Here is a 16017-nt window from a genome sequence, read left to right as displayed (position 1 = left end):
GGGCAAAATGATGGCTCGGGAGAGGGGCCTGGGTGGACTTCAGTGAGAGCACAATGCTTTAGGGTGACCTGGTGGATGGTGTATTTCTGGTTTTCCAGATGGGGAAATTGAGGCTCTGAGCTAGGAGGTGGGACTGACCCCGTGTCACACAAGCGATCTGGCTTGCCTTCAGACATCTAGAAGCCCAAACTAGGGCTCTAGCAAACTAAGTTATCCAGCTTCTCAGTAACTGATAGTCAGATGATCTCTCTCTTCCTCCCTCCCTCCCTTTCCTTTGCCTTCCCTCTTTTCTTTCCTTCCCCTGTGCTTTCGGTAAAAATAGTAATCAGAAGAGAAGAAAGTGGGAGTAATGAGTATGGAGAATTGAAAAGCAAAGAAATGACTGAGAAAAAAAAAAGCAAAAACATAAAACAAAAACAAACATTAAAAACCGAGCCAGTGTAACACTCAAAGCTGAAAATACTATTGGGCCCTCTTCAGAGAAAGTCTGTTGACCACTGCCCTGAGCTGTCTCCTCACTTCTGCCTTGACTGTGATCTTCCACCTGGGAGGGTCGAACTGCCCCCAGCCCTGACCGGGCTTGTCTCAGCTGACCACCTCCAGGTGTCTGTGTCATCAGTGGGGCTTCTGGGATTCAGCACTCTAGGCTGAAACACGAGAACCAACAACCAATGTGGGGAGAAAACCTTCTCCATACACAACCGGGGGCTCAGCCAGGACTCACGCATGTTGTCAATAGAAGGGCGGAGAGTCAGGAAAGAGCACAGACGGTCTTCATTTTAAGTCACCTCTTGACTTATCAACATCACATCGCGTCGAAATGCAGAGCTGGGTCAGAGCCCCACTTCCTCGCTCCGGGGCCTGGGTAAGCCGAGTCCCTCTCATGGCTTGTTTCCTCCCATGTAAAGTGGGAAACATTGCCCGCTTTGCAGGGTGGCAGTGCTATTTCACTACATCTTTCGAGACCCTGTTGTCAACACTGTCACACAACACGCCCTCCATCAAGGGCCAGAGAAGGAGACCAAGCGCTCTTTCCCGGTCTTCCCCCCCACCCCCCCATTCAACCCACCACTCGAGGGCCTGGCCTTGCAGCTCCTAGAGTCTCATACGGTTATCAGCATGAGTCCCCAAATGAAGGCCTTTGAGTAAGTGTCTTGGACAGCAGTAGGGTTATGTAATTTTTAAAAGGGAGACTTTGAATTTACTCCCCCAGTGTAAACGAAAGAACTAGGAAAATCCAACAGACTCTCTCCCTTTTATTTCATTCTCGTTAAGACTCGCAGGATCACACTCCCCTGCAATTTATCCCCAACATCCCCCTGCCCCAGACCCCACCATCCAATTTGAAAACGCCACTGTGTTCAGAATTCACTCCTCCCTCTTGAGTGCCGCCTGCTGGGTGAGGCCTCTGTTTGGAGGAAGAGCATGGGCTGGGGCTCACCAGGTCCCCGGAACTGGACGGAGGCATCCGGGGTCACCAATGGAGCTGATGTCCTCTGGTCCTGAGGTGTCTGATGGCAAGACCAATGCGACTTGTTGGCTTGAGGATGGCAGAAAGTCCAGACACCCCCTTTGATTTTCTCCCAGCCTCACTGGTACACGGTCATCTGCCTTTATTCCACATACTGTTTGTATGGAGCAGCTTGAAGGGTCCTTACTCATCCAGGACAAAACTGCTCTACAAGGGTGCAGGAAAACTCTGCTGCTGGCCACACTCCCAGTGTCACCCTTATAACAAGGCCCCTCTGCCAATCAGCCCCTCGAAGGAGGAGCTGGTGGAGGCAGGGCTGGAGGTCATTGGCAGACAGAAGGGCACTGCCTACAGAAGCTGCACAGGACTTTCAGTGTAAGTCAGAGGCATGCGCGTGTCCCACAGACTCGCACGCAGCCATGTACAGGGACAGTCTTGCTGTGTAGACCAGAGTGGGCTCAAGCAGACCTTTAACCTAGGGTAACTAAATGAGGAAACGGAGACTCCTGCAAGTGGCCAGGCTTTTAGCTTAGTCTCAACCCCTCATTTCACATCTTGGATCCACTCAGTTGCACTGCTCACGAGAAGCTTCTGAAGGCAAAGGGGCTTAAGAGCTGGTTCACCAGCCTGAAAGTCACAGAATCATGGCATCTCAGGGTTGGAAGATGGAAATAAATATTTACAGAGCGTGGTACATGCAAGAAACTTTACAAACGTTATCTATTTAATCCAAAAAGAGCTTGTCATGCTTGTTTCACCAGTAAGGAAACCAAGCTCCAGAGCGACTAAGTATTAGGTCAAGATGACGCTACTAGTCAGGGGCAGAACCAGGGTTAAGCCCAGGTCCTTTTGGCTGAGCCCAGCTCTCCGTGTTGGGCTGCACTTCCTCCATGGGGGTCCCCAGTACAACCCCCTACACACTAGCTCTTTGCAAAGCTTTACTGTAAGCATTTTTTAAAAAGGCTTTATTGGGATATAAATACAAAAGGTACACTCAACTGTATGCTTCATATATTTCTTAGTATATTCAGAGTTGTGCAGCCATCCCTGTCATCAATTTTTGAACACTTTCCTCACCCCAAAGGAAATCCTGTATCTATTAGCTCCTAACTTTCCCCCAAACACTAAACTGCATCTGGTCTCTATAAATTTGCTTATTCTAGACACTTCATGTAAATAGAATTATACGATTTGTGGCCTTTTGGGCTTGGCTTCTCTCATTTGCATCATGTTTTCAAGGGTCGTGCATGTTGGAGCTGCATCAGCACCTCATTTCTTTTTACGGCCGAATCATATTCCACTGTGTGGCTCGACCACTTTCCTGTTTATCCATTCATCTGCTGGTGGGCACTTGGGTTGTTTCCACTTTTTGGCTGTTGTGAATGACAACATGTGGTATGGCTATTCCTGTAGGTGTTTTTCTTCACATTTCTCACAAATGACATTTTTACTCCTTTTATTAAAGACTGAAAGTTAGAAGCACCTGTTCTCTCCTTGCACAACACTGCAAATATTTGTTGAAATGACTGAGGCACTTACAATAGGAGAAGCAGCTGGGTGTGGTGAAAAGACAGTAGATCAGGAGTCAGGACACAGAATTTCTCTATTTTTTAAATTTATTTATTCAATAAAAACTTACTGAAATAGAGTGTAAGGCATTATACTGGATACTAATGATTTCACACCCTGTTTTATCAGTCATTAAAAACAAAAAAGTTGCCCATTCCGTTCTAGAAAACAAAGGTCAGTCATTCATCTTTCCAGGGCCTCACTCTCCTCATCAGCAGAGTGGGGACAACACATACACCGGGTATACCTGGGAAGGCTGGGAGAAGGAGGCAGAATGATCCACCTGAGAGAGTCCTAGAATATCAGGAACTCAACAAATGTAATAATATTGCCCACACGACATGAAAAACGACCTGCATTCATCAACCTCACCTGAGGTAAACTACTGGTTCCTACTCAATGATCAAGTTTTTCACACACCTGGAGTTGCCCATGAAAGAAGAACCACACAAGCTCCTTACTTTGCAGAAAACAGATTCGGCTGTTCTAAGTGGCTGAACATTTAAACACTACCTCCAAAGGTGGAAAGACCTTATAAAGTAGTAGGTCAGAATGAGCAGAATTAGTTGGTACCTGATGATCCACTGTGGAGAAGGGAAACAAGGAAAAAGACCATCCGTAGAATCTTCAAGCTCCTGGCATTGCACTCTCCCATCTTTGCCAGAAGATGGCGATGTGGTCCCACGAGGTTGCATTAGTGCAACGTTGGCGATGAAATGTCAGGGCACCTGAAGTCATGCTACCTGGAGACTTGTGCACCTACCTTGTCTACTGCATTGCAGAGCTCTGGGCATCACTGAACACATTCATAGGGGAGAAAAAGAGGCACACAGAACAGTGTTTACAAAGGCTACAGGGCTCTGACAAAACTGGCAAATGGCTTGAGGTCTAACTCCAGATGTCACCAGAATAAAGATTTGGAGGGTGCGGAGGGGGGGGGGAGAGGCAAATGAATTAAAACAAAGAACATTATGCAAATTAGAATCAAATAATTACCCCTTTACGTTACATCTATTCCAAGGAATAGTATCATTCATTAAAGATCAAGTAGTATTAAATAAGACACCAAAAGTACAAGCAGTCAAAGAAAAATTAGATTAATTGAACTTCATTAACATTAAAACTCTAAGCTTCAAAGAACACCATCAAGAAAGTGAAACGACAACCCACAGAATGGGAGGAAATGTTTGCAAATCATGTATCTGATAAGGGACTTGTATCCAAAATATATAAAGAATTCTAACAATTCAAGAATAAAAAGACAACCAACTCAAAAACGGGCAGAGGACTAGGACAGACATCTCTCCAAAGATGTACAAACGGTTACTAAGTACACGAAAAGATGTTCAACATCATTAGCCATCAGGGATACGCAAGTCAAAAAGCACAATGAGATACCACTTCATCCTCACTAGGATGGCTATAATCCAAAAGGCAGACCATGACAAGCACTGGCAAGGATGTGGAATAACTGGAATCCTCATACATTGCTGGTGGGAATGCAAAATGGTACAACTGCTTTGGAAAACAGTTCGGCAGGACCTCTGAAGGTGAAACGTGGAGTTACCACGTGACCCAGTAATTCCACTTCTAGTATATGCCCAAGAGGACTAAAAACGCATGTTCACACAAAACTCACACACAAATGTTCACAGCAGCATTATTCACAACAGTGAAAAGGTGGAAACAACCCAAATGTTCATCAAGTGATGAATGGGTAAGTAAATATGGTTAATCCATATGAAGGAATATTACTCAACCATAAAGAGGAATGAAATACTGACACAAGCTACAAGAGTGAACTCTGACAACATGCTAAGTAAAAGAAGCCAGTCACAAGAGACCACATGCTGTATGACTCTATATGAAATACCCAGAAAAGGTCGATCCATAGAGACAGAAGGTAAATTAATCATCGCCAGGGACCGATGGGGAGGAGGAATGGGGAATGACTGCCAAAGGGTATGGGGTTTCTTTTGGAGGGATGAAAATGTTCTGAAGTTAGTGGTAGTTGCTGCATAACTTTGTAAACAACTTGAACTACACTTAAAAAGGGTGAACTGTATGGTATATGACTATTTCAAGTAAAAAAAACAGTTTTTTTAAAAAAAGAATGAAGTACTGATAACATGCTACGACTTCAGACAAGCATTGAAAACATGATGCTACGCGAAAGGAATCAGACACAAAAGACCACGTATTGTATGATTCCATGTATATGAAATGTCCAGAACAGGCAAACCTACACAGGCAGAAAGTAGACTAGTGGCTCTCAAGGGCTGGACAGATTGGGAGGAATGGGCGCAGGGTCAGGGGTGACAGCTAATGGGTACGAGATTTCTTTCCAACATGATGAAAATGTTCTAAAATTGATTGTGATGATGATCACACAACTCCATGAATAGACTAAAATCACTGAATCGTCCACTTTAAGTGAGTGAATTGCATGGTAAGTGAATTACATCTCAACAAAGCTGCTACAGAAAACACAGTTCCAGGGCTGCTGGGCAGCACAATGCAGGAGAGGCGAGGGGTGGCGGGGAACACACCAATCTCTGTAACCACGTGAACGCCCCCTGGTGCTTTGCAATGAAAAGTGGGCCTTTACCCATCTCCCTGGATCAATGTATTCTTGGTGGGCCATGACCCTGGCTACCTAACTCCACAGCCGACCCGGCACGCAGGCCTCGTGATCTCCCACTCAGATGTCAAAGCCCCATTCAAGGGCCATTCATTTGGTTACAAAACGGAAAACAGGATGGCAATTTCCTTTTTTGTTAAATATATTAATATACGTGTACGTGTATGAAGAGACACACACCAAATAGCGGTTATCTACAGATGGAAGGATTATGACAGCTTTTATTCTCGTTACTTCTCTAATTTTTTTACAATGCAATGTGTCACTCTGTAATTAGAAAAAATCACAAAAATTAGAAAACATGTCATTCTACTCATAGGTCTTTCCCGTCTGCCTCGCTCAGAGTAACACTCCTCTATTCTCACGTGTAAAATCCCAAGTGACAAGTAGTGACATAACTGCCTGTGTCCCCCAACAGACATTGTTATCTGAAATCAGAGACCATTTCTAATTTATCATTCTATCCAACATCCAAAAATGCCTGCTTTTGGTAGGCTTGGTACACACAGTATATGTACTAAATACCAGTCGGTCTCCTCTGTCTAAAGCCCGTATGAAAATTTTATTGTAGACTTTGCATCCTCTGAGGAAAGATCAGTACAATGTCATTAATGCTTTGTATTAACATGAGGGAAGTATTTCCCTTTTTGCCATTGCTGCCAAGAAATTCAATCGCATCAACTGTACTGCTGTCTCATATCTGCATTCTATTTTAGACTGGTTCTAATTTAATTTCTGTTTTGCTAATCAGTATTACATACAAATATGTAGAGTTTCCTCAAATCCTTTTTGGAAAGAAACAAGCTATACTAGTGTAGACCTATGAATGAGGTAGGACTAAATAAATGGTGTCTGTGCTGTCCAGGCATAAAAGACTTTCTCTGGAAACCCAAACTGACAGTTTATCCTCAGGGGGATGGCAGCATCAACACCTCAGGATGTGATTAGGTACCACAGTTGCCACAACCTGAGGCTCAGGATCAACTCGATTTTAAATTCCAGGAGGCTGTCTTCCAGTCTGTACGCTCCCCAGCAGAGAGCCGGGCACACAGCACGTGCCAAGTAAGTACCTGCTAAAGGAACCACTGGGGCCGGCAATTCCGTGTCATCACCATTCAAGGGGCAACAAAGTGTAACCCAGGGTTTCTCCACCTCGGCACTGCTGACACAGGCTGGATAACCCTGGGGGACGTGCGGGGCATCTGCAGTGCACTCTAAGATGCTGAGCCGCATCCGGGGCCTCAACGAGAGGCCAGCAGCCCCTCCACACACACGTTATGACAACCAAAACTCCTCACACATCCCCCGGGAGGCAAAGCAGCCCTCTCCGGGTCTAGTAGCTACCGGCTAGAATCCCAGAAGGCCAGGGCTGGAAGGAACCTGGTGCACACTCCCGTGTACACTGTCGCAGATGGGCAAACAGGCCCAGAAAAGAGGAGACACCCTAGAGCCAGGAAGAACTCCAGCAGCACAACTCAGTGCTTCCCCTGCCCCTGCTGTCCTTTGGGTTTACGTATCAACTCAGCAGCGCTTCCTTCAAGGGCTGTATCAGCCAGTGCAGCTGCCGTCACAGAAATACCACAGACCCGGGAGCTCAAACGACAGTTTATTCTCTCGCAGTTCTGGAGGCTGAAGTCCAAGATCAAGGTGTCAGTAGGCTTGTTTCTCCTGAGGCTCCCCTCAGCTTGCAGACGGCGGCCTTCTTGAAGCCCTGGTTTGCTCCCTCTTTTTATAAGGACACAGCCCTATTGGATTAGAAGCCACTCTCAAGGCCTCACCTCTTCAAAGACTTTCTCTCTAAATATGCTACATTCTGTGCACTGGGAGGTCGGGACTTCAGCATGCAGATTTTGGGGGCAGTGGGAGGGAACCATTCAGCTCATTATAAGGACTCTGCTTGGTGTTAAAAACAATGTTAAGATAAAGCCTTCTCACCAGGGCTGTGCTGAAAGGCTAAGTTTACCTTCCAGGGCATTCTTCAAAAACCCTTCCTGGAAGGACAAGCAGTGAAAAGGTGAAACATTTCGCTTAAATCAAGGATGATCCAAACCCAGGGCCAAACAGCAAGCTTCGGAACAGATAACCCCGCCTCCTTCTAGGACCCCCTCCTCAGTGCTCAGAGCCCAGTGTGGCACTTACTACATCACAGGGGATAAAAGCACAGGTCCAAGAGCAAAAAAAGATCTGGGTTCAATCACTATCCTGATAGCATTTCCCTATGCAAAGAAATTAACTTCTGACTTTATTTCCTTAGACTGAGGATAAAAAGACCTACTAGCCTTGTAAGGGTGGTTGTTAGAATTTAAATAAGAAGCCTTTCGCACCAGAAATGATGGGAAGACAGTCGCTGCTATCACAACAGGCCGAGGCTGGGCTCACAGGCGCCTTCAAGGGCTCTGAGGCTGGCACATGGCTCCACCACCTGACGGTAAAACCTGGAGCAAAATTTAGCCTGAGCATCAGGTTAAATCCTCTTAAAATGAAGATAAGAACACCTGCCTCGGAAGGTGGTGCCGTGTGAAAGTGATGACGGGTGTGCAGGATGGTACATTGTGAGCACTTTCCAAATGTTTTCCATCTGGGCAGGAGTCCTCCAGAGACTGTCCTATGTTCTGCCTTGGTGAATGGGAGAGCAGGAGGAAGGAGGGGGCTGTCACGCACACTGAGTTAAGCCTCAGGTCTTTGACAGCACCAGCAGCAGACCTATTTCCCTCTCCCTGCAAAGGAGACTCCCCTGAGTCCCTGAGCACAGAATCAATCGACAGGTGCCGGGAAAGAACCATCACCACCAGATGGTTCTCCGTCCGTCCGCAGAAACAGCTTCATTGTCTTGCAGAGAGGGAGCCCGCAAAGGCACGGGCCCCACGGTCTCCTGACAGGAATTATGCTGAGCACAGAAAACCTATGGAATTGGTGCCACCAAGTGGCACAGAGAGCAACTGTTGGTTTTCGTACCACCAGCAGCTCATACTTCTCTCCCCTTCCTCTTCTTCCCATCTCTCCATTCTCTCTCCCCTCTCCTGCCTTTGACATAGCGCCCACGAGCATCATCGTTTAAATCGCGTCTGTCCTTGAAAGTCCGAAAAGGCTGCGGTGAAAAGACAGGGCTTTAAGATCACATTGGACTGGACTCCGTGGTTCCTCCCTGCGCTAAATCAGGTCAATGAGCTTATTTGTGTCAAATAAATGAGCCCAGCCGACTGCTAAGCTGCTGCAAGACTATTTATCTCGGGCTTCCAAGCTGGCACTTAGCAGGCTGCAGACAAAGCTCAGGAAGGGTGCGGGTGCCAGGGGCTGAGCTCTTGGGGCACGCCCTGGACTACTGCCCAGATGAAACCCTCCCTGGAGAAACTGAGTCCAGTGTTGTGTGTGGGGGACTCTGGGCCTCCGAGACTGTGGAGGGGAGCACAGAAGATTCCAGCTCCAAACAGCACCCCATGGAGCAGCTGTGAGAATCCTCAGAAACTGACATCCCTCATGCCCTCAAAAACCATCAGGTGGACCAGACATCTGACAAAGCAGAGCTGGCATTGGGCGGAACGTGGCTGCTCTGAGCTCAGATCATCCTTTCCCTGCACCAGACATCCAGTCTCCACGTGTCCTTCCCAGTCGTTTTATATATATATATATTTTAAATTTCTGTATTTAATGAATCACTGAAGTGGATGGCCTGCATGGGATATTGTAAGCAGGGTTCCCCATCTTTTCCTCTTAGCTCCCTCAAGAAAGTGGGAGTCTCTTGCGATTGGCTTTGTCCTCTGCATGCTTCATGCAGGTCAACTCCGGCCAAGGTACAATGCCTATTAACTTAGTCATGAGGAACACAAAGATTTGTTTCTCTACTGTAAAAACCAGACAAGGAAAAGGGATGCAGAAACGCAAGGCCAAACTTGTGTGCAGTTCTAAACGGGCTCTCAACCCTACCCAGGCTTTAGTTAAGAGGCCAGATGATTCAAATAAAATGTACACTTTCTCTGCTCTGGAAATGAATTTGCTATAATTGGGTCAAGTCAATCTAACAGGATCTGTTTACTTGTCTGTTTATACTTTAATTTGCGTTTATTTTTTGCTGAATTTATTTCCAGGCCATAAATTTTTGTTTCCTCAGTTTCTTCTAGGGTATCTTTTTCTTCTGTGCAAACTCCTCTTCTGGTTTAGGAACAACCTGCTCTTTTTCAGCAGGTATCATCTCCACGCGGCAGGGAGAGCTTGTGTAAGGGTCGATCTGACCATGAGCTCTGTAAGTCCTGTGTCGCATCTTGGAAGCTTTGTCCACCTGGATGTGCTCAGTGACCAGAGAATCTACATCTAAGCCCTTACGTTCAGCATTACTCTCTGTGTTTTTGAGCATGTGCAGTAAAAATTCAGCCCTCTTTTTGGGCCATCGACCCTGCATCCAGCCCCACTGTTCTGCCTGGGCACACCTACTAGCTCCACCACTGTAACGACGGAACGGCACACACTGCTTCTGTGACGTGACATCCTTCAGATACTTGGTGGCTTTTCGGATATGCATACCCTTAATGGCATGGGCAGTATTCACGAGTGTTCTTAAAGTGAACATAAAGGTATGAACCTCTTGATTTGCATGACTTTGTGGGATTTTCTGGGTCAAGTGAATAGCGAACCATTTTTAGAGGTCACCTAACGGAAAAGCTGTTTATTCTTAAATAATATGTACAGCAGGATTATACTTCCATTTATGTACTAATGGAAAATACATGTTTATGTGCAAAATACAGGCAAAACTTTACAGTGAAACTTTCATTAGTGGTTATCTTTGGGAGGATAGGAATCTACTTTGGCACAATTTAATTTCTTTGTAATTTCATACACTTTAAAATGTAATTTTCTACATTGTCAGGTTTCTGCCTAGCAATCACAAAAGAAATGCCATGAAAACCTTTTACTGAGCGATGACTGCAGAAGCCCTTAACGGGAATTCCAAGATGCTCTGAGTATCTCGGGTCAAGCAGGCCTAAATAACTTAGCACTGTTAGGTACAGCCACACAGTCCAGTTCCATGCCTCCCTGCCAAAAGGCAGCTGTTTTTATGATGGAAACCACAGCAGCTGTCTTCACAGGTGCAGAGTAGCAGTACAAGATAAGTTGGTCCCAGCAGAGAATACAGTGTCTATCTAAAATTTGAGGAGAAAGAGGCAGAAAACAGGGAGCCCCAGTTGAAACCCTCAAGAGAGAAGGGGAAGCCCTGGGTTGAGGAAAACAGGCTCCGGATGGCTGGTTTCCACTCCCTGTGAGAATCAAAGCCAACGCCAAGCTGCTAGGCCCTGGCCTTGCTGTAAGACAAAAATCAGAATTTTGGATCTGCAAGATACCTCAGCGATCACCCTCCTCTGACAAATGAGGAAAACCAAAGCCAAAAGAGGTTAATTTACTCAAAGTGACTAACGCCTGTGTTCTTGTCAATAAAATTAGGATGCTACTCACAGCTCAGACTGCTGTTACTAAGGAGTGTGTGTTAATAGTGACATGTGGCCAACACGGTCTGAAATCTTGAATTTCACTGGCAACACCACTTTTCTCTTTTAGCGAACACTTTTGATTTTGTGGTAATCTGGATGCAAGCTGACCCGAGCTTGCCTACTCTATGCTGCATAAAAAACTTACGAATTTAAAAAGTTCAAAGACTGGAGGAGCTATTGACCCTACCAAAAACTCTGGAAGTACCCACTTACAAATAATGCATTTCTAGCAGTGATGTGTTTTGGTTCCTCTGGGTCCACAGAACGCACAGTCCTGAGAAACAGTACAGCTGGACCCCTGTCCAAACGTGTGATTGACTGCTTGGCCCATGGGTGTAATTGGCCAGTTGTTTTGTTTCTTTATGGTAATACTGAAGGCTGTACTTCTGTATGTAACAAGTCCAGCAGTTCAGCTCTGACAGCAGACACGAGGCGAGCTGTGCACAAGCATGAAGATAAGGGGCGAGGGTCTGCGGGGCCGGCAGGCACGACTCCCGCTGTTCGCTCACCGTCCGCAGGGTCACCTGTTCCTCTCCGTGTCTGTGAAAGCGGCCTGGACGCGAAACGTCGCAGACATGTGACTGAGCAAAAACAGGGATCCTGGACCCAAAACTGTCCTCAGACCATGAGGACAACCTATGCTAGAAGAATCCGAACAGGAAAAGGGCCTGGAGGGCAGTGCACTGATGCCGCCATCGGGAAAAGTGCTGTGTAGGAAAGAACTCTCATCATCCCACCAGCTACTTTTTTTTTTTAATTATTACTATTTACTTATGTGGTACCTTTTTATAGTAGAGTGACTAGCTTTCCAAATGTAATCTGTAGTGACATTTCTCCTCCCCCGACCCACAAAGTCATTCTGTGCAGAGAGCTGCTGTAGGGCCTGGGGAGAGCCGATCTGCCGGGTGGGGAGGGGGCTGTTTGTAAACCTGTGGGTCGTTCTGCAGACAGGAGGGTGTCTGAACTTGGACTGTGTCGGCGCACGAGGGACGCTGCAGCAGAGTAATGAAGCCACTCCTGGAGACAGCACTGGGCTGGTAGAGACCTGCGAGGAAGCAGCAGGCCCTGTGGGATTTCAGGGTAATTTAATCAGCAGCACTTGGGCACGGCAGAAAGCAAGGGCAGGGATATAATAAAGTCGGCTCTCAGCTCCTGGCAGTTTTTCTATATAACTGAAGGGGGAAATGTGACCCGAGGGTAGGGCCTCTCCACCTCAGCACTGCTAATGTTTGAAGCTAGATGCTGCTGTGTAGTGGGGGCTGCCCCGTGCACCACAGGGTGTTCAGCAGCAGCCCTGGTCTCTGCCCACCACCTGTACTACACCCTCTCTCAGTTGTGACAAAAATGTCTCAGATGTTGCCAACTACTCCCTGGGGGCAAAACTGCCCCTGTTCCCCGTCCTAGATTAACTGGAAAAGTTAGTTTGTTAATACATAAGCCACTTGCTTCTAAGTAATGCAGGCCTGAGGAAGACAAGAGGGGTTTAAGGCCTCCTTCAGTGAAGGCTGTTCTGTAAGAAAAAGATGAAGAGAAAAACCAGCCAAGGTCACAAACAGCACTTCACCACATCTGAAAGATAAATGGCCAGTCAAAACATGGGAAGGGGTTCATCTCACTAGAAATTAAGTAAATATCAAGTATAACATTGAGATCCATTAGCAAAGAGTTGAAAAATGATAACACGGGGTTCTCAGGGATGTGGCAAGAGACACTCCCACAAACTTCAGGTGGGAGTACAAACTGAAAATAGTTCTGAGATAAACATACAAATGTGCACATGAAAGCAAATCTCAGTACATTATTTGTAGTGGCCAAAAAAAAAAGTAGTAAGCTAAATGTCCTCAGCAAGGGATGAATAACATTAATGTCATGAAATTGACACCATGTGGTCATTAAAATTATTAGATAGGCGTATGTGTAACATAGAAAGACATCCACCAGAGGACTGTTTTCAAGAGGAAAAAATTCTCATTTCTGTCTAGAAAATCATGAGGGGGGAAAAAATGTCTGAGGCTGATCTCTAGGTTGTGTGATTTCAGTTATTATTTTCATCTTGATGTACTTCTGAATTACCTGCATTTTTTAAATCTTTAGCATGATTTCTTCTAGAAATAGTAATAAAAATAATACCAAGAGCTCTGTAGTTGCCACCCTCCCACCAGAGGGGCCCACCCATCCCCACCCTGCCAACTACCTGATGTTAGGCCCCCGCTGGGCTGCGGACACGACCTCCTGCCCAGCACTGGGCCCTCACTCACTCTGACACCTCACAACAACCCCACAGGAGCAGATGTGATCCCATGTTACAGAGCAGGGCCTGGGACTCAGAAGAGGAAAGGAAACTGCCCAAGGCCATGCGTTAGTCCACCTTAGGTAGAATTCTCTCCTGCCTGTAAAGAACAGGCCAAATAAGCAACATCTCTGCCCACTTACAATCCCCAACGATGGGAACAGCTTGCCCGGAACCTGCACGCAGCTCCCCCACAGTGCCTCTGCAGGCTCACCCACCTAGGCACTCCCCAGCAGGCCTTCAAGTCAGCTCTAGGAGCAGGCTGAAAGCTGCAAACCCTGCTCTAAAATCCTACCTCCTGCTTTTCCAAGAGCTTGCCAAGCTTGCCCTTCAAAGTCAGCTCCAATGCCACAGGATCCAGGCCACCCCACATCCCAGGTGCCATGGAGGCAGGTATCCACCCTTTGACCATGCTCATCTCAGGGCCCTTTTCTACAGAATGTTTCTTTCCCTGTTAGGACCTATCTTATCTTTATTGCTCCAGCAATGAGCATGGCAATTAAGATTCAGAATCATGGGAAATGCTTTGAATTACCCAATTACCTTTAGCCCTAAACACTTGGGATTAAAAAAAAATTTTTTTCTGAACTGAAGGTGTTTCCATCCCTTCTTTGATCTCTTCCTAAAACCCTAATGTGTATCACACACTTTGCTGAGCTCTAGGCATACAGAACTAATGCAAGGTCCCTAATTCTAGAAACCTTTGGTCAAGGGAACCAGAAACAAACCAGAGAGGGGATCAGGGAGGGCTCTTGGCCTGGAAGCCTGGGGATGCCCATGACGTTCCAGGTCTTTAGGTGGCTTCCTTACAGAGTCTGCAGTACCGTTAAGTTTCCAGAACAGTGAACACACCTCTTAATTGACTTAAGTACAAAAAAAAACATGCTCTAGGGCCAAGTGAAAATGCCCTTTGTATTATCAACCCAGTTTGGCTACTTATACCACCTCTCCCCTCTCCTGGTCCAAAGCCACACGCCCTCACGGGAGTGTTTACAGTTGAGTCAGCACTGGAGCTGGCAAGGGGTGGTGAGGAGGACAGTGGAACCGGAGCCAGACATGAAGCTCTTGTTTTGGGTCCGTCATGAAATCTCAGTGGGGACCCCAGGAAGTCACTTCATTCTCACTATTTCCCCATCTACGGAGTGGGAACAAGCAAGGCTTAATTCTCTACCTAAGTTATAGAGACTGTAAAAGCAGTGAAAATGCAAATTGTGCTAGCCAATATTCAAATGCACGGCTGACCTTTGATGTCAACTGTTTTCACAGTAATTCTACGTTATTGCTCAAAAATTCAAATAAGCTCCAAGGAGAGGCTGGTCAGTGACAACCACCAGAAGACAGACTGAGTTACCAAAAGGAATGAGATAGTGAAACACCCAGATGTGCCCATTACTTTCACATACAAAGTCTGACTGAGCACTGGTGAAGACCCACAGAATCTGAAAAGCCCGATGCAAATTGAGTAGATTTCCTGGGATCTAACATTAAAAAATAACTGCCAGATAGTTCACCCTCTAAGAATAGCTGATTTAGGGGGACAAACTACTTTAGGAAGATAAGTGTAAGAAGTAGTGGGAGGAGGGGGCGAGGGTATAGCTCAGTGGTAGAGTACATGCTTAGCGTGCCTGAGGGCCTCGGTTCAATACCCAATACCTCTATTTAAAAAATGAACAACTTAATTACCTCCTCCCAAAAAAGATTAAAAAATTAATTAAAACATTTTTGAGTAGTTGGACAAAACAATTAAAAAAATTTAAAAAAAAAGTTTAAAAAAAGAAGTAGTAACGGTTCCGAAAGTTTAGGGAAATTTCCACTATACAGACTGCAGAAATATACAGAACAGCAAACATGGCCCAAAGAAAAATCTCCACCGAAATAAAAGCGCTGGAAGTTGACTGTAAAACTTGCGCCCTGCTCCAAGGTCAAAAGCTGAACAACCGAAAAAATGACCAAGACCTTGCCTGATCCTGGGGTTAGTCAGGGGCTCCGGTAAAGACGTGTGCATCAATTCCTGAGAGCAAAGAGTCATACTACCCAAGGGGTATGATGCCTCAGCCATGACCAGGAAGGGCTGGTGTCACACCAAAAGCACAGAAGCGCTTCGAGCATATGGACCAGCAGCCTGTGTGTCCAGCTCCACTGAAGGTTGATGTGAGTCTTTTAATAGCACCTTGAGAGTAACGTGGGTTTTGTTCTTCTTAGTAAACCATAGGGAAATCAAATGTCTGTACCTGTTACATTTCCAGAAGCAGAAAGCAATAAAGGAGGACCACTTACAGTCCGTTGTGAGACGTATCTCCACTTAGGAAATGCCTTAAGGTAGGATTCCATGACAGGAGAGGAGAGGAGGCTGTCTTGCAGGTGACTTTCCAAGGCTTCCGCTGTACCACCGCTGAGCAGACCAGTCACTTCAATAGTGGTGTAAGAAATGAAAACAAAACCGCCCAGGACAACAAGGCAGAATTTCTGGTTAAAATGGTGCGTGCACATAGGTAAACAAGCATATCCAAATACCACTGGAAAAAAAACCTGAAAGCACATGGTGCCAGCTGCTAGGAAGCTG

At 46.1% G+C, this 16017-nt stretch overlaps 2 protein-coding genes across 6 annotated transcripts in view; both read right to left on the bottom strand.

The window, feature by feature from the left end:
* Positions 1 to 16017, bottom strand: part of C32H12orf49 (chromosome 32 C12orf49 homolog) — a 317095-nt gene that overhangs the window by 284303 nt on the left and 16775 nt on the right. The gene's annotated exons all lie outside the window — the stretch shown is intronic.
* LOC116660960 (60S ribosomal protein L17-like) lies at positions 5862 to 15988 on the bottom strand. The gene is given in 2 exon segments (XM_032471694.1): positions 5862 to 10218; positions 10220 to 15988. Coding segments are annotated over 2 exon segments (516 nt in total). The 5' UTR covers positions 10313 to 15988; the 3' UTR covers positions 5862 to 9795.

Source organism: Camelus ferus, chromosome 32, assembly GCF_009834535.1.
Source record: "Camelus ferus isolate YT-003-E chromosome 32, BCGSAC_Cfer_1.0, whole genome shotgun sequence".
NCBI classification, from domain to species: Eukaryota; Metazoa; Chordata; class Mammalia; order Artiodactyla; family Camelidae; genus Camelus; species Camelus ferus.
The sequence above is the reverse complement of the archived record's forward strand: the minus strand, read 5'-3'. Positions and strand labels throughout refer to the sequence as shown.